We start from the raw sequence: 23,509 nt of genomic DNA on the forward strand, positions 1-23,509 counted from the left end.
CCCGCCGATGATAAAATCGCCAGTTTGGCAGCAATTTCTGCAACCTAGCACAAGATGTGGACACTAGCGAACGAGCATGTAGATGCCAACCCGCCATTACCTGTGGAGCTACTGACGTGGTTGTAGATTTGGTTGCGATGGACAGACTGCTTCACAATACAGTGTGCACCCTCGAAATCATTTTTGCAGCTTGCTATGCGGCGGCAACGGCAGAAATGGGATTCAGACTATTCGCTATGGTCCTTCTAAGCTGTTTGTTTTGGAAAATTAAGCACTGTAATGTGCTTACACAGCTTCAAAATGTTTCATTTTGTTTTTTTCATTTTTCTCAGTTTCATTTTTTGCACCACCGTACACACTGCTGACACGCTTTTCCCGGCTTTGGTTTGCGCGATTTTCACCATTCTTATTTTACTTGAAAGCTGAATGATTGGAGCTTGCAATAAAACCATTAACAGCACTCTTAATAAAATTTGAAAATATTAAACAGCATAAAAAAGGTCATCTTTTTCCTTGCCACTTTTATGTGAACTTCAAAACACTGTAACTTTGGTTACAGAAGGGCTAGAACACCAAAAGTATCCTTATTGCAAGCAATAATAATAGTAGAATCCACTGGGATAAAAATTATTTGAATCCGAGTAGCAAATTTTTTCAAAAAGTTGTCAGAATAGTTTTACCAAAATTCTTGGAATTAATAACAAACGACATAATATACACAAAAATGGACACCATATTTGAAATCAGCATACTAAAATACATAAGAGCTGCAGTTTTCATTTTGCTAAGTCCAATATTAAAAAATTTTTCTCCAAGACCCTCTTGCCCCCTTAAGCATTACAGACAAGCAAGACTCACTGATTGTCGCACTGTGTTCCTTGAAAACAAGCTGAAAAGGCTCGCCAGTCACATTCATTTGAGTTATAATTGATAAAGCTGCACCTTTTTGCCTCTTTTTGCTCGTCACTTTTATTTACCATGTCTGCTTTAAATTTGATTATGCATTTCTAATCATTTGTGCAAGTGGAAAAGCGAGACCAATGAGTCTGCCTTTTTCAGCATGCTCTTTCCGCGGATCAATTAATCGCACCTTGTGCTCTCAGTTTGTTGGTAAGCAGTGCATGGAACGTACGTAATGAATGTAAGACCACTATAATACATTTCTATTCATACGATTCGGTTCAATTCTTACCATCCGCTCGTGTGACGTGACTGATTTCAGTGACAGCTAGCGAGTGTATGGGACAAAAACAAAACGCAAAGAAAAAAGAAAGAAATTGGAATTAAATCTACCTGCCACGGTGGCTCAGTGGTTAGGGCGCTCGGCTACTTATCGGGAGTTCTCAGGTTCAAACCCGGACATGGCGGCCGTGTTTCGATGGAGGTGAAACACAGAAGGTGCCTGTGTGCTGAGCAATGTCAGTGCATGTTAATGAACCCCACGTGTTCCAAATTAATCTTGAGCCCTCCAGTATGGCATCTGTCATGGCTCCTGTGTTGCTTCGGGACATTAACACCAGAATTCACAGATTTTGCTGATGTCTTTGCTGCTCACTTTAGCCGAGCAAAACAGGTTCTTTGAACGCATTCTGGGTGCATTTTGAATGAGTGCCTGGGAACTTCCTGTATGACATGCGAAAAAAGCACTGCTACATCATGATATGCATTTGGAATGACACCACATTTACCCCTCTGTCAGAGCTATATGAAATGACAGTAGCACAGAAGATTATTTTTTTACACAGAGAACTAGGTGAGGGATCACTGTGGTGATTCATGCTGTGATTGAGATTCCTCATTGCATTGATTTAGCAGGGAAAGTAACACTGAGTGTTTCGTAGATTCGAATATTATAAGGGGAAACATCTGAGGGAGTGCACTGATGAAAGTGGCTGTCTGTCTGGTTGCAGTTCTCATCGACAGGATCTTGGCCATTAAAAGCTCTGGACACTGTGCACTACACGCTGGTGGAGCAAAACTGTTCCATGGTAGTAAAGGTAGGTGATAATCCGTGGTTGGTCATTGGTCAAATGTTTAGGGGAAACCCACAAGGCCGAGCAAATTCATCCTGGTCCGGGGTTCGAACCCGAGACCACCGCTTCACTGGAGCAGTCACTCTACTGCCTCACACCATTTTGCTTATTCTTGTGCTGATGCGTAGTTGTAGTGGCGAGAACATTACCCTTGATGTTGCTTCATAGCATGATATGAGAGGGATGTGCACACATGGAGAGTGTGTGCGAAACAATACGCAGGTTGTCAGAATGAGCCCTGTGTTCTTTTATGCCATCTGTGTCCTTGTTCCCATCATAGCACATACAACGCACTCCTGATAGGTACCAGCTCAGTATTATCCCATCCTGATGTTCATGGTAAGATTGTTGTAGTGCAATAGCCTCCAAAATATGTGTTATACCTAATGTGAATACTGGGATGACCGTGCTACTGTGACTTACTATTCAGAGTTCTGACAAGTATTCATCGGTCTTGACACGGGAGCGTTTCAAGCTGAATAAAATCATTGGCTGGTTATTATGAAATTGTAATTTTAAATGTCAGTATTCACACACCCCTAAATGAGTTTTTGAGAGTGAGAAACTGAATGGCAAGGTGAGGAGGTAAACCAAAGCTATACCCCATCTCAACACTGCCTTGCAGCAGTATGGAAGCTACAGGCCTCCTGAACCAATCAGGAGAGCGCAGAGATGTCAGACGTGCTCCTTCATGCCTTAAAGCCTCTCAAACTTCCTAAAGTAGCGACTTCTCTCCTTCCCTTTTACGCTTCCTCCTCCTTCTCTCGTTTTGATGCAGAAATGTCTATTCATGCATCAAAAATGGCGTCGAACGCATGCCTGGGGAGGTGCAGGACAGCCACACCTAGTGTGGGGGAGAATAAAAGACTGAAGGGTGACTGCGGGGCAGCATTCTTCAAAGGTGGGCATTACTTTACGAAGTTCAAGGGGCTTTATCGTGCCTTGGCATGTGGTGCCACCTAGGTATCAGGCTGTAAGCCACACGTACTACTATGAAGCCATGATGACAGCTCCACCATCCATATGTGACGGGAGACAGGGGGTGCCTGTTTGGGAAAGCCGGCGCACTACCATCTAACAGTCCTCTGTGCTGCTATGGGTACTTGCTGGTCCTTTAATTGAAACATGCGAAATTTTGCTCTGATGGTGGCTACACACTAAGCTGAATGTGTATTAAAGTTTTTATGACGTTTACTTGGTTTTGCACCTAAGCAAATTTAATTGATGAAAAAACAGGCAATGGTTGCCTGCTTTTAAGTGAAAACTGCACGGCAATGACGGTTATTTTGGAATTCTCATGGTGTACTGCATGCCCACTGTGAGGAATATCAAAGTACAATTGCTGTAATATTGTAAGGCCTTCCGCAGCCAACGCAGTGCAACGCAGTAGCTGTGAAACCTCCTCACATGCACTGGAGTCCATGTTAGGAGGCTTCACCACACAACAAGCAGCTTTATGAGCATGCATTAGCAATGCAGAGGACCACACAGATGGAAGTGAGGGGAACAGCGAGATGCCTTCTAAAATGAAAAAAATATATATATACCAGTAATGCGTCATTTAGCTTCTGAGCTTCAGCTGGGCTTGGCTCACTAATGCACGGCCGACAGTTGCAATTGTTACGGGCTGGTAGTGAAGCTCAGAAAACAAACTATGTGGTGATGGGGCGACTCCAGTCAACCCGGTTGCCCTTCGGATCGCGTCTGAGTTAGCCGGTGTGAGGAGTTGGATTTTCAGCTCACGCAGCACTGCAAACCTGATGTATCTGACCTTGGTCGCCACTCTTTTGCGCGCCAGGAGCATTGGAGCGAGACAAGAAGTTTGAATTAAGCGGTTTTAAAATGCATTGAAAATATAGCCAGATAACCAAAATTTTGCACTTTGTTTCAGGTAATTAACCAAAAGTATGAATTATCAGAGTTTGAATTATCATGCCTACTATGTACACTTGCATCACTTAGGGCAACTGTAACCTGGCCTTCCTATCTAGTCTCCTTCATGTCGGAATAGCTTTTATCTTACTGTCATAGACACCAGTGCATTTGGTGTTTGCAACACAGTGCTCACACATTCAGTCGCAGAATGAACTGTGAAGGCAGCAAACGGTTCAGAAGAGCAAAATTTCGAATTGGAGAGAAAGAAAAAGTGACCGCACCAAAAAACCAGAAGTGTCCAGAGGACCTCAGATCATGTAGTCTGCATGATGACGACAGTGATGTAAGTGCCGCCTAACCATCATGGAAGCCAGAGCACGACATTTTTTCGTAGCGCTTGTGCATGGCTTCAAATTGATACTGGCTCGTTACGATTGCAAACGTCAAGTGTCCTCGCATGCTGCACTAAAGCTTCTTATCCAAGTAAAGGCTCTGGTAAGTTGATGACATTTTGTGAACAAAATTCACTATGGTGTCAGGTGAAACGAAAAAAGGGAGTGGAACCTCTCGGTCTCCACCTCGAGTTTGTCTTAAGTAGAGGAGTAATGCCTCAAAATGTGCAACTGCACTACAGTCCAATAATCCTGTTGTCTTGCCGTGATCCTGGTTTCCACACTTCATTGATTTGCTCTTGTGATTGATAGCAACTCCATGCTCAGTATACAGCAAGCTGCGCCCCCCATCATCCCTATACTTTCCTCAAAACTACCAATTGAGCCTGCAAATAGGTTCTTTAGACACATTCTTTCACATCCTCCCTGCACATACAGCTGGCGGTGAAGCATGAAATACACGTTACATGTCATTTTTTTTATATATATATACTACTACTACTACTGCTACTACTACTACGTACCACTATTCCTCACACGAATGTGCGTTATTTCAGGAGCGGCCCACTGAGACGTCACGTGCCAAAGTTCTCCTGTACCTGCCTGACGGTGTGTCACTGTATGAATTCATGCTGGAGACCGGCATGGCCTGCAAGGCTGAGCCAGAGCCAAGTGGCAGCTCTGATGTGAGTGCCTACATAGCACTGTCATGCATCATGACCTCTCAGGTCAACAGGTCATGGGAGCAAGTGTCGAAGTAGGCAGTACCTTAAAAGTTGGTCTTAACAGAAGTGACCCCAAAAAGGCATGTGAGCATGCTAGATGTTACATGAAAACAATGATTAAAATAGGCTTTCAGAAAGGATAATTGCAAATAGAGCATTTATTGCATTATGCATGAAGTGAGCTGAAGACTAGGAGCATGAAACAATGTCGCATTATCCTACTTTCAATGGTGTAGTTTTCTTTTCCAGCTTTTTTTTTCACTGAATTCTATAGTGGCTGCTGTTTTTGTGGGTGTGTGTAGTCTCTCCCCCTCCCCCCTTTTCCTTTCCATCCTACTGCAAATGTTTTGAAGGTGCCCAGCAGGGTGGCCAGCTCTCTTACCTCACTTGTTCTGTAGTATAGTTGTCACCAATTACAAGAGCAGGCACACCATGCGCCTTTCCATACGCCATAGACAGTGTGCGTGGCGCTGATATCTGGCCGTCTCTGCGTCACGATAACGCGTGTTTCGACGCCGCGTCAGTTGAAATTGCGACCCCGAAATTTTTGAGCCCCTATTCAACGAGCAGGTACACTTTGCACACGCGTGCGTTTTAGTCTGTGGGAGGCAATGCGTGGCACATGACGCGCGCATGATGCCGAGACCAGACCGTGTTGAATATCTGCGCCAGCAAAGGCATGACGGTGCCCTGCCTTTTCTGCACCGGCCAAAAAGCAAAAAAGCTTTTGCCCAAGAAAGCGCAATCTTGCACTAAGGTGCGCGGAAGCTATATTGTGGGGGTGCACTTTCCTGCGTAGTAACATTTTATATTTTTTATTTGTTCCTTGACAGTGTTGCGTGGATGCCCCTCAAGTGCTGTATTGCGGGGTTGCTGTGATTCGTGGTCGCTGTAACTGAAGCACACCCAAAACAGTTGGTCTTAGGTGGATTTTTTTTTTTTACATGTGGGTCCAATGGGACACTTCGCGGGAGTCTACTGTACTAGCAATAGCAAGCATGCATGAGTAGATGGTCTTTACTCTGAGACAAGTAATTTTCTCACCAGATTTTTCCAGAACAGAGAGGTTAATACTTCACAATTTCGGATGCGGTAGACGATTAACTTGATGCTGCAGTTGATCAAGCTGGACAAGAAATGGGCTTGGCTGGCAGCCTTTCCGATGTAGAGCTAAGCATGATTGGGCTGGTTAAAATGGGATACAGAGCAGAAAACTGCACATGGGCGAGTGCAGCTCTTTTTTATTTCTTCTGAGTTTACACACTGGCTTCCAAAGCTGTTGAGGCTGTTTTGTGAGAGTGCTCGTCAGCGGGGCTTTTCGTGTTGTACTTGCAGGAAACTGACATATTCCCCTGCCCATACAAATCGATAGAACTTCCCTCGGCAAGTCTGTTCCCTGTGGTGGTGACCAACTTGGTGCAGGCAGATGTGGCCTGCATCCAGCTTGCCAAGTTTGACGACGCTATAGACAGTGAGCAGAAATCTGTCAACAGCTCCATTGATTCCTTTCTTGCCATGGCAGCAGAGCTGCAGGAAATTGCCAAGGACTGCCCTCTTCTTGAGAAATTAAGTGAAGGTGAGTGTGACGGGGGGCTTGCTGGTGCAAACTGTTGGGAACGACCAGAGAAGCACTGCTGAGCTGAGAAGTCCGGGACACAAAAATCCTTGTATAGAGGTTACCCATGTGATGTCAGTTGTACAGGGCCTGGCATGGCTGTGGTGCTAGTTTCTTTTTAAGGCGAAAGCCTTTAATGGCTAATGCTTGCGTCCGTCCGTTCGTCCGTTACGCTCTTCAACTCGAAAAGAAAAAAAATCTTTGTGCGCGATGGGATTCGAACCACCATCCTTCCGTTCCGCAGCTGAGCGTGCTGATGACTATGCTACTTCCTGCCAACGCATATGTAGTTCTACTTGTCTAGGACGCTGGAGAGTGTTTGCAGAAAGGCGTCGAATCAGACGGATGCCTCCCAAGCGCCCTCCAGTGTCTCCAGCACTTAAGATTTACAAGCAGTTGTGTACTAATTAACATTTTAACCGCACATCATTGACACAAGCAGCAGCACCGCGCTAAAGGCTTTCACCTCACCGCACTTTAGGTCAACAAAGTGCCCCCCTGAATTTTTTTATTCTGGTCTCCACAATTGGATCCAGGTTGCGAATGTTTGGTTTGTCATTCTGATTCAAAATTGCTTCAGTAGGCATTAGCTCACAGCTGCAGTGTGTGTGTGTGTTTGTATACCTTAGTTTTGTATTCACCGTTTTATGCAACAGCTGATGTCTTTCCTTCTGCCGGATTTTCTTCAAGGCACACCTTGCCTCGGCAAGTATGGCTATGACAAGCTTTGGTACCGTGGTCTCGTGCTTGGCACAAAGAAAAAGAAGGTGTCCGTCCTGTACGTGGACTACGGCAACAGCGAAGTCATCTCCAGATCAAAGTATGGCTTTTGCACCACTTTTTTCCTGGGATATCTCTTGAGTGTGCATTTTGGGAGGAGGTGTGGGGAGGGGGGTGAAAGGGTGATGGGTGAGTGGTGGCGGTTTGTTCCTATGGCACTTTTCTTGTTGTCACAGCCCTTCTGAGCAGTGGTGTCTTGTTTCTCTCTTCCCTCCTGCAGCTTGCGTGTGCTACCACCCAAGTATTTTGACATTCCCATTCAGTGCAAAGAGTGTCGACTCCATGGCGTTCGTGTTGTTGGCGATGAAGTCAACGCCAGGAAAACGCTTTCAGACATCCTCTTTGAAGGGAACAACACCGTCTACTTGGCAAAAATTAAGGTCAGTTGCACCTTTTGTGTTGTTACCATAAGCATCCTGAGGTGTCCAGCCAGCAGCCGAGTGTTTTCACACAGTGGGCCTCTTCGATTTATCGCGCTCGGGCGGCCCGCTGGCTGCCAGAAAATTAGCTCCAGACAGGAAGGCGCATCATGGTCACATGGGCTGGCGGTCACCGAAACTAGCCAGCTGGCAATCACGGCGGCAAGGCCAGCCACGGATCACGGAGGGCAGATGCGCTCCATTGCTTCGTGTTCTGCTGCGTCTCGTTGCTATGCACGCATACAGGAAAAATAGGCCCTTTGGGAATGAAAAAAATGACGTAAAGTTATTGAGTGCAGCCACTGACGCAGAACAAACAGCTGATTGCGGTCGCACCCGTATACATCGGCGACAATGATGCGAGCGTGTGCCTTTAGCGCATTGTGTGCTGTGCAAGCTTCGAGAAATCCTGAAAAGCATGTGACAAGCAATCGCAGGGAAAAATTTCACGTGCATTGCTCATCAAACGACATGCATACTCTCAGATTACCAGGTGTTTTTTTATGACGTAGTATGACCGCAGATGATCGACCCTGCATGGTGATTGACTCTGCTGTGGCCATTTTGATTTCTGCAGTCGTGAACTGCTTTCTGTGGACCGGGTGACTAAGTCTGTCACCCGCTGGTTGTTGCTGCTGGCAAGGAAATCTTGACACAAGCATGCATATCAGGTGGTTCATCTAGAGCAAGCCCGTGTACTGTACATCGCAGTCCGGCCTTGCATGTCGGGGCCTCTCGTACCACGTGCGCTTGCATGATGATGCGCACTGGGAAATTTGTCTCTTTAATGAGTCAAATGTGAGGTGATAAATGCGTATGGTACTTGTCAGATATTTTAAGAATTTGTGGCAAAAGGCCCGAGCAAAAAGCTCTCCGGCAGTTGGCGATGACCGAATCAGCACTCGCCTTGGGTCACATATACGCCTGCGCAGATGCCTCTTGCAATGTGCTCGTGAGGGCTTTTAATAAAGGACATAATTCAATCAATCGAGCATGTCTCAAAGTATATCCACCTTTCCACTGCGCAGAAAGCAAAGGGAGAGCATGCTGTCGTATCGTGCTCAACTAACACCTCGCCAAATTTGTTCACCACATGCATGCACGTGCACATGTGAGCATGTACTCAGAGCTGGAATCTGCGGCCACTCTCCAGAAAGGCCTCGAACATCATTGCAATATGAGTCGGGCACACGGAATTAGCAGCCGAAATATTTTGTGAATCCAAACTATGCGATCGTGATATGAAGCGAGCATTTGTGCGTGCGAGGTAGTGAGACGATAGAAGCACGATCACACACACACAAAATAAATAAACAGCAAGAACTGTTGCAAAAGGCATCTTTGCATGCGACTCAGACGATGTGCACCGTGCTCTAGTCGAAACAAGCGCCTGCATCGTGCTAGAAATTGAACAAAACTTTGCACTACGAACCGCGCTACTTCTAGTCCATATAGAAATGCCTGTGCGCACTGCCCACTTCCATACCACCTCTCCGTCGTCTGCTAGTTGCCCGAGCGCTGCCAGCACTAAAACGTCCTGGCAAATCTGGCTGCCCGTGGGCAGCCCGAAACCGCTCAGCCAGAGAAAAATGATTGCATTCTGGGCAGCCACCTGAAGTGCGCAGTGCAACCCGAGAAAACAGAGTGCCCGGCTTCACGCTCTGGCAACTCGCGGGCACCCAGAGGTGGATAATGAAAGAGGCCATGTTCAGGCTACGCGTTCAGTCTCCAGGGTGACTTAAGGTCTGTTCAAATTATGCAGTATTTGATCTAAGGGGGCCTTTTTTAACATGCATGATATTGACAGGGTCACAGTGTCAGTTCAAATAAATGGAAGTTCAAATTCTTGAGTCTGCTGTACTGCCCTTTTCATGTCTATAAGCGTTATGGGCTCATTAAGATGTGGAGGACACTAACTTTGGCGTAGAACCTACATAACCTACATTGTTGTTGACACTCTTATCAAGTTTTCTTGGAGGAGAGTGCAACTTTCTGTTAAAGAGGCACTGAGGACTAATATATGTTGCCCTTGTTGGCTCTGCGGTTGTATAGCTTGGCTGCTGACGTGAAAGACACGGCTTCGATCCACGATGCGGCAGTCGCGCTTTGATGGAGGCGAGGTGCTGGCAGCCCATGTACTGAGTGATCTCAGTGTGGTCGAAATTATGTGGTGCCTTCCACTATGATGCCCATCTTAGCCCAAGTCGCTAAACCCCATAAACCATTAATGTTGGCTTTGTATGGATGGATTACTGCATTTCAGTGAAAAAGATACTACTTTTGCTGAAAAGGGAGCTTTGTAAGCTAGAAAACGTCATAAAATGAAATACAGGTGCTGCCATCACTCGCCAGTTTCGCAAGCACATTGGGATGCATGAAGACTTCTCTTTTTTTTTTCTCTCCCTCTTGGATCCCTGAGGTCAGGCTGCATTGCCATCCACTACCAAATGACTGTTTTTCGGTGCAGAGGTTTTAATCGAGTGGTGGGAAGATTTTTTAAAACAAATTTCTCGGCACTAAATGCATATTTTGCTGCTGGACAAACTTCAACATAGACTGGAAGAGCTACAGACTCTACTTTTGCCAAGAACAAAAATATGGTGGAGTTGTCCTTGGCGTCCCTTTAACTGCGCATTTACTACAGTCGGATACAACTCAAGAACGAAGCGGCTTTTCCCCATCAAGGGACCCCCCCCCCTTGATACTTATGAACCTGCTAGCATAACAATGCAGGGAGTGGCAGATGAAAAGGGATAGTCCTCTCTTTCCATAGTCTGGGATAGTGTCCCGCTTCCATTGTCACGCTGTTCCCTGCATTGTCACACATTGTTCAGAAGTATCGGCTGTCACCATTGGATGGAAGGGGGGGGGGGGGGGGGGGGTTCTCTGACAGGAAAAAGCCCTCTTTCTTGAGTTGCATCCGACTATACCACGCTTTCGCCGGCTTCTCCAGAAGCCAAGGCATGCAGGTGTGGTTAGTGCGGTAGGCAGGAAAAAAAATAGCACGTCAGCATTTTCTCACAAATTTCAAGAAGTGTAGCATGGGGCATGTATGAAATATGGCAGCACTTTTTGACATTTGACACGCATGTCATTGCTTGAGCTGCATTTGTTGGTAGTCTCCGACTAAGCTGTGTTTTTCAAAAATTTCCCGACGTTGAAAGACCTGAAAAGCATGCAAGAACTTGCCAGATATGCCTATTCATATTGAAGTGCATGCTTGGCATAACTAAATTTAATTCAGTGTTCAAAACATATGTAATGTAAGCAGCTGAGTATTTGTGAGAAATGGATTTTTGCTATCTTTATGAATCACTGGTGGTTGGTAAAATATCGGTTCAGCAAAAAATGCATGCTGTCCCAATAGCATGTATCGTATAAAAAGATACATTAGGTGATTCTTTCCTTGCACCAGCATAGTTTTCGTCATTAGCGTGCATATATAATGTTGTAAAAGCTTTTTTAATTTGTTCTTCAAGGGACCAGAAAAAATCTTCAAATTATAGAAAAGGCTGAAAAGAACCGCTTGCATCTCAGTAAATTTATTTGGTGGAAGACTGGGCAGTGGTTGCTTGCCTTTGAGATGAGAATGGCATGACAATGACTTTTTATCGGTGTAGCTCCACCGCTACTGTGTAGCACACCTCACTAGCGGCAGCGTCGCATGTGAGGAGGAATTCACCGCAAAAATTGCTAATGGCATATGTGACGAGTGCGCAGTTTAGACACTCTCGAAGAACGGAAAAACCACGCGGACGGTAGAAGCAGCAAGAAAAAAATAAAATATGGAGATGGAAAAGACTAGCGAGATACATGAATCAGATCCTGAAACGGCGCACAACTGGGCTCGGTTGCTTGGCTGGTGCGGGCTGGCACAAAGCTCCGAAACCGATACTATGTAATGTGACTGTGCTTAGAGACGACGCTAATGGCGCCTTCTGTTCATCGTCACGCCTCCGTTGTTTGCACATCAAAGGTGCACAAGCCACCCTGCAGCGTGGAATTGATGTTTAAGTAAGGCTATTTGGATGATCACTTGCCTCGCCAGTCAGACCTGGAAACCGGTGCGAGACCCGCGGCGTCCGAATCGGCGAGCATGCGACGTCAGACTTACGTGGGCGTTGGCTGGAACTGCGCCGGCATTTCAAATTGTCAAAATTTTCGAATTAACGGGGTTTGATTTAACGGGCTTCGACTGTAATGCATTTGCCAAATTTGTTGGCTGTCTAAGGGCTACATTGACACTCATACACTGATGGTTACCACACCCACCGATAGGTACTGATCTGTCATTTCATTCCAGTGAGCTCATGAAATTTAATATCTGCAGAGTATTCCAAACTTAAAGTACTATTGATCCAAAATGCAAACAAATTGAGCTTGCAAAAAAAAAAACAGTTATTTGTAGTAGTGCTTACAACATTACTTGGCACCACCGACATGTCTTGCAGACAATGTGCTGGTTTGTAGTGAAAGGACAGAAAAATGCAGTTCAAGTAAAGGATGTATGGCTGAAAACATCCTAGAGTAGCACTGTGTGTAACTATATTTGATTTGGTACTAAAGACTGCTTATGTGCATTAGCTACATTGTGAGGTTGGCAGTCCAAATCATTTTTGCTTTACAGTGTATTTGTGCTCATGTGTGTGACAGAGAGAAAAGTACTTTTTTTAATGTCTAATACATTAAACTCAAGAACTAAGCGACAAATGCCCCTCAAAGGTGACTCTTCAGCCAGTGGCTTGGATAAATTTTCATGATATCACGGTTAATCCCTTGTACTACCAAGTGCAAGGAGATTAACGACGACATCATGAGAGTCGATCAGTGCCATTGAGGGGTGGTAGCCACTCCACTGTTGAGTTGTATCTCGCTATAGAATTACTTGAACTCACTGCTACCACAGTGTGTTTTAAGATGATGTAAAATTATTTTCTGTTGGAGTTTGAGCACTAATCAAAGTAAACACTGCAAGTAACTGCAAGCAAGGTGGCAATTGGGGTTAGTTGGTAGTACTACCAGCAATGAATGAAACGCGAACAAGCAAACTGAGGTAGCAACACAAAAACACTAACACATTAGCTCCAGGAGAGAAAATAGAAGCGAGGTTGATTAACACTTCTAGAGAGGAGTCTGTGCATCTTCGAAGTTAAAATAACCTGCGTTAATATTGAGCTTCTCCTGGCTAAGAGCTTCTTAATTTCCTGCTTGTGTCTGAATTTTCTTGTTCACGTTTCATTTCTTGCCGACAGTGCATATTCAACATTCAGTAAGTAATTGGTTTGCTGTTGTTTTTTTCTTCACTATTGCAACAGAACAAAGAAAGTACACCGATTGAAATCGAGTTACTCAATTCTTCGTCCTTGGATCTTGTCTACAAACCACTGGTCGAGAAAGGGTACATCACCATTGATACCGACCCGTGAAGCACCGGGAGCAAGTCAGCTTCATTGATGTGCCTCATTTTGTACTGCCATAGTGGAGGCTTTTGTGATACACCAGCTTATAGTTTATTGTTCCTTTAAGTGTATGTTTCGTTCCTTGTTTGCAAGAGGTGAAAAATCTCTTTAATATAATATACGTGATTTGGTGTATCTGTTCACTGTGTTTTCTTTTTAAAGAAGGAAGGGCTGGATCCTGGAGATAAGTGCTCTTTGTTATTTCTTTGTGAATAAGGTTCTGAAAAAAAAATAAAGTGGTTCATTACCATATTCGCCTGTGTTTTGCATAGTACCAGGCAAACTAGAGTGAATTTATGAGTGGGATCACTGTTGTCTTTCATTTTGGGGGTTGCGTTTATTAAATGTAATGGGCATGCTTTTTAATTTCAATTTTTATTTTTCACATTCCATCTGGTCTTGCTTGTGTCTGACTGCAGTGTTCGTGAAGGAAAACTCAGGATAATAAAAAAACTCGTGTGAGTGTTGTTGACCATTTGATGACAAAAGTGACAGTATTTCGTGGTGGTGGTGGCGGTAATGAAAAACACTGTCAAAGCCCCGAGTCCGGGGCGGGACTATTTGGAGTTTTGTATTGTGATCCTAGTTTAGCTGCTCCAGCAGCCATTCGAATAGCGTAATTTCACGCGAGCAACGCAGCGGACTAGCCACAGGTTATTTATTAGCCCGGAATACAGATACTTTCCTGGCTTCGTCATCCTCGCCGAATCAAACAAAAAAAAACGCGATGCGACGACTGCTCTTCGGCGGAGCGCGAAAACGCCCGCGCGTCACACATCCCGCTCCGGACGAAGTGAGCCGGGAAGCCCTTTCTCCGCTCCTCCTCCATCTCGCTTCCCAGCCCGTCTCGGGTGTCCAGTAGGAAGCGCGTCGTTATCCAGGTGAGTGACGTCGCGGCGAGAGCAAGAGCCGCCTTCGGCATCGCCTCGCCACGGAGGCGGTGGCGTGGCAGCGGGAAGGTCTGCCTGCGCTCCGACGCGTACCCCACCACGGGTCGCCGCCGCGTGCCGTCGCTGGATCGTGGTGCAGCGACAGCTGCTCCGGAATTCCGTGTTGAGTCTGCGCAGCGTTCGCCATGTACGCAGTGGTCCATGACTGCCGAGGCACACGTGACCGCGCTTGTGTACGTACACGAACGCGACGCGCGTGTGTGATCCTCCCGTCGCCGCTTGCTGCTGCCGGCGGGCGTACTGAACGACCTTCGCGTTCGTTGACGGGACGGTCATTTGTGGGGGCGGCGGCGGCTGCTGCTGATGTTGCGGCGATATCATCGCCGCTGCCGGCTTATGATAAGCAAGCTCGGACCAGCTGATAGGCGGTTGGCGAACGAAGTCCTCCAGGCCGTATCGGGGTCGAACGGCGGTCGGCGGCGAGTGTGCGAAGAATATGACTGTGGCTGATGCGCACGCGGCTGATTAGCTGGCCCCGATCTTCGCGATGGCTTCTTGTGCTGCTGCTGTTAATGGTGCTGCTGGTGCGAAGGCGGCCGGCAAGCGGGTGAAGGTCGGTGTCAAGACGCCGCGTGGAGATCAGCTGCTCGATCTTGATCTGGGGCTGCCGCTGGCGACAATCATCGATGACGTGTGCCGGCGAGCGTGCATCGGGAACCCGGAGTACTATGCCGTCAAATACGACGCCAGTGAAGTGTACGTCTTCGACGCCAACAAGTCGGACATCAGGAACGGCGACATGCTTCAGCTAGTTCAGATGCCGATGAATAGGAACGAAGTTGCCGAGAAGCTCAGTTCCGGCACACCGGAGGAAAAGGAGGACGCCCTGCGGACCCTGCTCATTCTGGTCTCGGATCCGGACTCCGCCATCAAGTTCATCGCCAACGACGGCCACAAGAGCATACTGAACTGCATAGAATCTGGTTTCTGCAAGAGGTGGGTGCTCCGCTATGCGCTGCAGTGTCTCCAGGGCTTCATAGACCATGGCCTGATATCTTGGGACGTACTTTCGAACAAGTCTTTGAGCAGGATACTCAAGGAAACCAACTGTTCCAGCGGCACGAGTTGGAACTGCGTGAAAGTGTTTCTGAGAGTGCTGGCAGCCGTGGTCACGAGCAACGCGTCAGCGTACGAAACGGTATTCATGGGCATGCCGTGGGAGCGCTATGCGTTGCTCATGCAGGACGGATCAGTGGAGGTGATGAGAAATTGCATTATGTTACTGAACGCCCTTTTCGCCCAGGGCAATTCTAGTCACCGAGACGCCCTGAAGAATGCCATTAGTAACTGGAAAATAAAGAGCGTCGTGTGGATGAGGCTGACAAATTACGGGCAAGTTGACGCGGATCTGGCGCGTGCCTTGCATGTGTTCCAAGCGCAGCTGCTTGGCCTGTACGAGCGTCTTTGGAAGGCTTCTGTTGACCCCGAGGACCTGGCTTTGAATGGCAAGGTTGACTTTCTTCTCAAGCTTGGAGAAGCCGGCTTCACTTCGGACGACACCCGATACAAGACGCTGAGCACCAGACGACGACTTTCAGATTGCTACCGGGCCATGGGTATCGAGTGTGTCGAATCGCCGCTCAGGGACTTCGCCAAGCCAGGTGGAAGGCTGGCCATCGAGAATCTTCTGTATTTCGCCGAAAAATACAACCTTAGCTTCACCACAGCCATTCACGAAAACCTTTTCAGTTCTCCAGAGCACATGTGCCCACTGGTGGAGAGCAGCATCATGTTGACCAGGCTTCTGTGTCACGTCTTCGGGATTGGCCAGCCGGCGGGGGACGACGGCACGTTTCTGCTCATGTACTTCTCGCACGAGTCGTTCTTCGAGGAAGTCTTCAGCGTGTGCATGTTGCTCGTGTTCAAGACATGGCGCGAAATGAAGGCGTCGGTGGCATTCGTTAACAAAGTCTTCGCGGTCGTGTACGTGCAGATCACGCGAGCGCTTAAGCTTAATCCGCACTGCTCGGACATCAACGCTTTCCGCACTACCCTGTCGTCCCTTCCCTACTCGGAGATCCTCAAGCTGCAGCAGCGGGAAAACGATGAGCGCAAGGCTTTCGAGAGACAGTCGCGAGCCGTGAGCCAGTTGAGGGACTCGCTCCGGGCCGACATCGTCGCACTGGTGAATGAGAACCGGCTCAACGTGCTGCGCAGGGGAGCCCGGTTCCAGAAGTGCGGCGCCAAGGGAAACCGCGTCAAGGACTGCTACGTCTTTGTCAAGTTGTCCCCGAACCTGAAAACCTTCCACTACGGCGACTGCAGCGCGTTGTGCGAAGACGTCGACATTGAGGAGCTGTCCGAGACCATCCAGGTGTCGGACATCGAAACGATCAGCACGGGGACGTCGTGCCCTCAGGCACGAAAGGCCCCCAGGGCGGTCGTCGACCTCGCCTTTTCCATCGTGGTTTGCGATGACGGGCAGCCGCTCAACCTCGTGGCCACCAGCACCAAGGTATTCAACCGGTGGCTCGACGGGCTGGCCGTCCTGATGGGCAACACTGCGAGCAGCATCGATGCACGCGGAGACATGGGCATTCTTTTGGACATGGAGGTTAGGCTTAGACTCCTGGAGACGGAGGGCATTCCCATCCCGGAGACGCCTCCGCCGATTCCTCCTCCGCCGTCGAACTTTGATTTCACATCAAAGTACTTGGGTAGCATGTGAACAGTGTTTCTTGGTCGTGCAGCTGGTATTTTTCTCTAGCTGCCGTAAAGTGTGATATGAACCCCTCTTGTGCAGTGTATTTGTGATGCACGTTCAGGTTGCCGTGTCGTTCGGTCGTTTCTCTATAATGGCCGTATGTCAGTTCTGTGCAGTAGCGGTGACACGGTGTCGTGCGTCATGAAGACAGCGACACAATGAGCCTTGTGTGTCATGGCATTGAAAGCGGCAACCATATGCAACAGCTGTCACGTGGAGCTTGAGGCTTATCTTCCGCATGCGTCAAGTTGTGTATGTTGAGCTCCCGAGTGAAACTGTGCCCACATCCAGGACCGCCGCGCAGAGTCCCTGTACGACAAAAAAGTAGTTCGTTATTAAAACTTTTATCGTTACTTTAACAAGCAGCTAATCACAAGGGAAAAAGTAACCTATAATTTTCATTTCTGGCTTGTTTAATATAGTCAAATTTTGAAAAGCCGATTTCGTTTACTGTTGCGATTGGCCAGCATAGTAGTACAGGACGCCGCGGACAGTGGCTGAATGTTACCAACTGCTGTATTTATTTTTTAAAGTTTTATCCTACTATAGTTTCGGGCCAAAGCGTGCTGTTCAAATGTAATTCCTGCTCCGAAAGCTTCCCTTGCTGGTCGGCACTACAACTGTTCCTTTGGCGTTTTAATTAATACCGCCGTGAGCTTGCAGTAATAACTGCGTCATCGAAGTGCTGTTTCAGGTTGTGCCCACCGAGCAAGCGCTGGGCAACCCTGAAATCGAAGTAACCTACAAGGACCACGTCATGAGATGGCAAAACCCGTATGCCCTCCGGATCACAGTAGCTAGAGGATTTGCAGTTGAATTCAGTTCTACGCGTCCACTTCCAGTGCGAGTTCAGGGTCTTGACGGTAGAAACCGTGGCTGGGAATGAAATGACGTGCCTGTTTGGGACCGTAACAAAATAGTGACTTCATTTAGGGCAACATTGACGTAACAAGCGAACAGGCGTAATAGGAGCTTGGTCACACATAATTGCGCTTTTGAAATGACTTCGGACGTCACAAACACTGGCGCGCAAACTGTCAACTGAAGTTTATTGCGGTGTGCACACATGTATAAACTTCACATGTCAAAACAGATCTAAAAAAAATTGGCTGTGGTTTAGCTCTGGTTAAACCTGGAGTGACGTGGCGGCGCCGCCACGCCGAAGGCTCGAAATGCTACCGTAATGTAGCTATCGCTACAAAACGCGAAAACGCAGTTAAAGCAGCGATGTTGCTATCATATCAACAAGCATCAATAAAAGAGAAGAAAATCAGTTCTTGGAAAAGGTGAACCGATATGCTGGGACGAAGCCTTTTGTCAATATGGTTCCTACCACCGGCGATCTACAGGGCGCCTATCTCGGGGTGCTATAAAAAAAGAGCGGATCCTCGCCCCCCCCCCCCCTCCCCATCCCTTCTTTAAGTGTAGGTAGGTAGGTAAACTTTCATAAAATCGGAGGAATGTTTCTTGAGGCTTGTGGTTGGGGTCCTCATTCCAGGGCTCCACTGGCTTGAGCTGTCGGACGGGCCTGTTTTAAAGGACTGTTTGGTACTCGGTACGATCGCTGGTCAGCATCGCCTCCCACCGCTCAAATGGCGTGTACTGCGTCTGTAAGTGGCGGTTTCGCCCCGCATCCCCACGCAATGTGGAAGAGTGTTGGGCGGCCCTGGCACCATGGGCATGTCAGGGTATAGTGTTGCGTGCATGAGGTGAAGTGTTCGTTTGGATCTGACGCCAGGAGATAGCGTACTGGGTGTCTAAATTTTTGTGAGGAGGAGGGTATTTTCGGCGCTGGAGGCGCTGGAACTCTAGTGTTCGTTGTACGTGGAGGGAATAGGGATGAATTGGAATGCGCTGATGGACCCGCTCGGTTGGTTGCTGCTCGAGTTTAAAGCGTGCGCCCTCTCATTTCCCTCTAGTCCCTCGTGACCAGAGGTCCACGTAATCTGGTGGGGTTTATTGAGGGGAACTGGGTACCCATTAGTCCAGCGAAGCGTCTTGGAACGCGTCCTCGCAGGAAGTTTCGGCAGGCTTGCTGTGAATCCGTGATTACATGAGCGCTGCGCCCTTGCGCGTCGCAGTGCCGTATGGCAAGTGCAACAGCGTGAAATCTTTAAATAACCGCATTCATTAGAATATCATTGGCTGAGAAATTTGAAGAAATGCACGGTGCAATTATATCAATCAATCAGCCATTTTCCCATCTTACAATACAGATTGAGTGGTTGTAGAAAAAAGCCGCCAATGAGCAGCTTGACGAGTCTACAAACCTAATGTTCAGCAGGGAGGCAGAACTGAAAGTTACACAATTTTAAAATGAAGACAGAGACATCAAGGAATCACCAAAGAACATACAAAACAGCAATGTGTACACAGAAGGAAACTTAAGCCATGTTATTTAAATACAGTGTGTGAAGTTCTCGTTGCGAACAGGAAGACAAATTGAAATTTATAAGAGCAAAACTGTTAAGAAGAGATGGAAGGGTGTAATGAACACATTGTTTTCCTAGATTTAGTCGAGGATATGACTGGTCGTTCCAAGGATAGAAACTTACGTACGCCCGGCTGCTGAGCCGGACAACCGGAGTTCAACCCCGACCGTAGCTGCCGCGTTTCAATGGGATCGGAACGCAAAAGGCGCCATCCGGAGTACACGGGTTCTAACCCGACCGCGGCGGCCGTGTTTCAATGGAGGCGAAACGCTAAGGCGCCCGTGATAATAATTGGTTTTTGGGGAAAGTAAATGGCGCAGTACCTGTCTCATATATATCGTTGGACACCTGAACCACGCCGTAAGGAAAGGGGTAAAGGAGGGAGTGAAGGAAGAATTAGGTGCCGTAGTGGAGGGCTCCGGAATAATTGCGACCTCCTGGGGATCTTTAAAGTGCACTGACATCGCACAGCACACGGGCGCCTAAGTGCTTTGCCTCCATAAAAACGCAGCCGCCGCGATCGGGTTCGAACCCGGGAACTCCGGATCAGTAACCAAGCGCCCTAACCACTGAGCCACCGCGGCTTTTTTTTGTCTTTATTGCCTGTTTCTACAGTTTACAACAGATTACAAACATGTTTTGTGCTACATTCTCAAACATCAAGAGCGGACATGCGTTTCACTCACGTGAGAAAATTAAAACCGTTTCAAAGGACACAACTCTACAAGCAACTCGATAACTTCATCTCCAAAACTTAGCTCCTTGTGCACTTCACTTAGCTTAAATATGTTTTCTTTGAAGTAATCTCGGACAGACCGCGCATCTTCATCGTAGTGTCGTACAGCCATCCTGCTTCGCCAAATGCTGTGCAGGCCAAGAAGGAAAATTACATCGTATTTACAAAGATCCGGCTCAACGCCCAGGAATCGTATCCCATACGGCGTCAAGGGTAAGTCTTTCTTTATTGTACGCTGGATCACGTCCCAAAAGAGCAGCGCATCCCATCAATCAATAAAGACGTGTTCTATTGACTATGGTTTGTGACGTAACAAGCAGTCAGCACTCCGTGGTAAAAATCCCCTCTCCTCCATCCATGTTTTAACCGGCAACGTACCGGTGTGCAACTTGAAGAAAAACGTATTCACACCCGCTGGCACCACCAATTTCCTTACTCTTTTTAAAACATTTCCTCCTTGGCCTCTACTATACAGAGATCGATATGTTGGCTCAGGGAAGACACAGTCAAGCAAATCTTTTAGCAATTTCTTACGCGTGACGTTTGAAAAGTATTCCAAACTGAACCGAGCATTTAGAAACCTGAAAGCAAAGACCACTTCTTTCAAAAATATACTTGCACTGTATCGCATCCCGTCTACAGTAGAAATAGCATAGTTTGGCAAAACCGAAGAAAGCCTCACTTGAATAGAAGTCCGTAGGAAAGGGTCGCGTTGATCTCAAAGAAACATAGATCTTGACACCACCTTCCTCAGGTACAAGTTTGGCAAAGAAAGACCCCCTTTTTTCAAACGCAGAAATAAATTATCACGTTTCGTCCTCTCCCATGAGCACTGCCAAACAGAAATGGCGAAGAGAGGATGAAACTTTTGAATGTTAAGTCGAGAGCACGAAAGACCTGCAACAATTAAATAGCACAGTTTTGAAACTAGGTATACACTCCATATGTTTGCGCGCGCGAATACAGACAACTTCTTTCCCAAACATTTCTGTGTACGTGTGGACAATTATTGAATCTTCTCCTTCCAAAAGTCATCGTTATCTAGATACTTGTCAAGAGGAACACCTAGGTACTTGGAAGGGAAATGTGACCATTTTACACTTGCATGAAACAAAGGCGCTGATGGCGAGTTCCATGCCAAACGCCTGCACATCTGTTATATCACAAAACAACACTATTGGTTATATCACAAAACATGCGAACAACCGACATCACATGTTCTATGCTGCTGTGATCGCTACAAAAAAAATGCCACATCATCGGCATAAGCCAAGACTTTAATTTCGCATGCTTATAGTTGAAAACTACGAATACAGCTGTTATTACATTCTGGCAAAGTGGCTCTAGGTAGAGAGCCAAAAGTAGCGGTGACAATGGGCAGCCTTGCCGCACGGATGATCTCACGGCAATTGTCTGTGAGCTCCCGGTTAACAACCAGATTCGCGGTACAGTTACTATGAGCGATTTCAACCCAGGTGGAAATTTCGCTAGTGGTCCCACATGAAGTCGGTTATTGTACAGGGACCACTTGGGCAAGTGGGACCACTGCACTAAACGGACCATTTGGGATTACCAGGTTTAAAAAATGGAAATTTCAATTAGACCCAGTTGGATATTCCAGTTGGTTCCAACTTGATTTTGAAACTGGTTCCAAATCACTTTTAAGGTTCAAAAGAAAAACTGATATGTGAGGACTCTAGAGCAGTGCTCAGCCTGGTACCCACGTTTTCACAGGAGGATTGCGTATGCCGTTATGGAAATCTACACACACACATACAAGCATACATCACACACAAGAAACACATATACTACGGTTGAACATTAGTAAAATTGGCTCCACATCCACGCACTACTGCTCCCATATATATATATATATATATATATATATATATATATATATATATATATATATATATATATATATATATATATATATATATACGTACCCCACTTATGACACTCTCATACTAGGGCCAGTGGCGCTTGCCCATTGAGCGCAGTTATTTCACATAACTTCGACCGCAGTGACTGAGCAAATAATGAATGCAATTCAGTAGGCTAAGCTGCAGATAGTTCTTATATTAAGAATCGTTTTAATCTTGCCTTGTTTGTCGAATATGCAAATGTTCGTATGGATTATGTCCCAGCTGTGGCCACTTGCAGTCTAGTGGTACCACTTGAAATCAAGTGGGACCATTTGTAAAACCACTTCTTTTGAAGTGGCACCACTTGAAAACAAATAGGACCACTTGTAAAACCACTTGCTTTGAATTGGCACCACTTGAAAGCGAGTGGGACCACTTGTAAAGCCACTTGCTTTGAAGTGGCACCACTTGAAAGCAAGTGGGACCATTTGGAATCCCACCTCATATTTTCAACTGGGAACCCCCTTTAAAATTACTTCCCCAACACAGATATGTTCGAGGATTTTAAAAAAGAATGTCATGACATACACGGTCAAAGGCCTTCTCTAAATCAATTTACAACATTGCGACTCGCCTAAAGTCAGCATCACAACATTCCAGTATACTTCGAGTGACATGAACATTCGTGAAGATGGTCCGTCCTTGAATTCAACACGTCTGGTGGGGCCCAATCAAGATTTCCATAACTGACTGTAAACGTTTGGCTAATACTTTCATAAAAATTCTATAATCATCATTACTAAGCGTTATCGGCCGATAACCAGTAACCTGCTTAAGCTTAGCAGGATTGTCAGTTTTCGGTCTATGTACTGTATGCGCACGGAAAAGCGACGGTGGTAAAAAACCCACTCTAAATGGCTCTTCATAAACGCGTTGTAAGATGAGAGCAGTTTCGCGTTTGAACATCAAATTCCGCTGTTATCCCATCAGGACCTAGCGATTTCTTTAAGTAAAGCTCATCAATAGCGTATTCCAATTCCCTGTTGACAAGTCGGCAGACAGGACGTCAGTGTCTTCACTGGTCAGTTGGGGTAATAGATTTAAAAATTCAGCCTGAAAGGCCTGTACATCCGCCGATTTGGAAGCGCACAAATCACGGTAGTACTGACTGAAAGCCTCCCTTATCACCTTCGGATCGTCCGTCAGAGTACCTTTGTTTTCAATTTCTACGATATCTTTCCTTCTAGCGTATTTTTTTCTGTCGTCAAATTCCGCCTACGGGGCACATCTTCCGCCAGCGAGCGATCCGTTCGTGCCTGGATTGCAGCTCCCTGAAACCCTGAAACTGAAGCCACCGCGGCGGGTAAGGCGCCCGTGTGCTGTGTGATGTCAGTGCACGTTAAAGATCCCCAGGTGGTCGGAATTATTTCGGAGCACATCACTACGGCTCCTCTCTCTTCCTTTCTTCTCTCTGTCCCTCCTTTATCCCTTCACTTACGGCGCTGTTCAGGTGTCAGCCGATAT

The 23,509-nt window shown here is 46.8% G+C and overlaps 2 protein-coding genes across 2 annotated transcripts in view; both read left to right on the forward strand.

Annotated features, from left to right (window-relative positions):
• Positions 1-13,550, forward strand: part of qin (tudor domain-containing protein qin) — an 86,225-nt gene extending 72,675 nt beyond the window's left edge. The window contains exons 29-34 of the mRNA XM_077632184.1: positions 1,911-1,997; positions 4,858-4,986; positions 6,361-6,601; positions 7,331-7,460; positions 7,641-7,800; positions 13,155-13,550. Coding sequence (XP_077488310.1) covers positions 1,911-1,997; positions 4,858-4,986; positions 6,361-6,601; positions 7,331-7,460; positions 7,641-7,800; positions 13,155-13,265 — 858 coding nt within the window. The 3' untranslated portion in view covers positions 13,266-13,550. The remainder of the gene's footprint in view (positions 1-1,910; positions 1,998-4,857; positions 4,987-6,360; positions 6,602-7,330; positions 7,461-7,640; positions 7,801-13,154) is intronic.
• Positions 13,551-14,049: 499 nt separating this feature from the next.
• LOC144099101 (engulfment and cell motility protein 2-like) lies at positions 14,050-18,042 on the forward strand. The gene has a single exon (XM_077632186.1). It carries the CDS (start codon positions 14,736-14,738, stop codon positions 16,914-16,916), a length of 2,181 nt encoding a protein of 726 aa, XP_077488312.1. The 5' UTR covers positions 14,050-14,735; the 3' UTR covers positions 16,917-18,042.
• The last annotated feature ends 5,467 nt before the right edge of the window (positions 18,043-23,509 follow it).

Source organism: Amblyomma americanum, chromosome 7 (genome assembly GCF_052857255.1).
Source record: "Amblyomma americanum isolate KBUSLIRL-KWMA chromosome 7, ASM5285725v1, whole genome shotgun sequence".
NCBI lineage: Eukaryota > Metazoa > Arthropoda > Arachnida > Ixodida > Ixodidae > Amblyomma > Amblyomma americanum.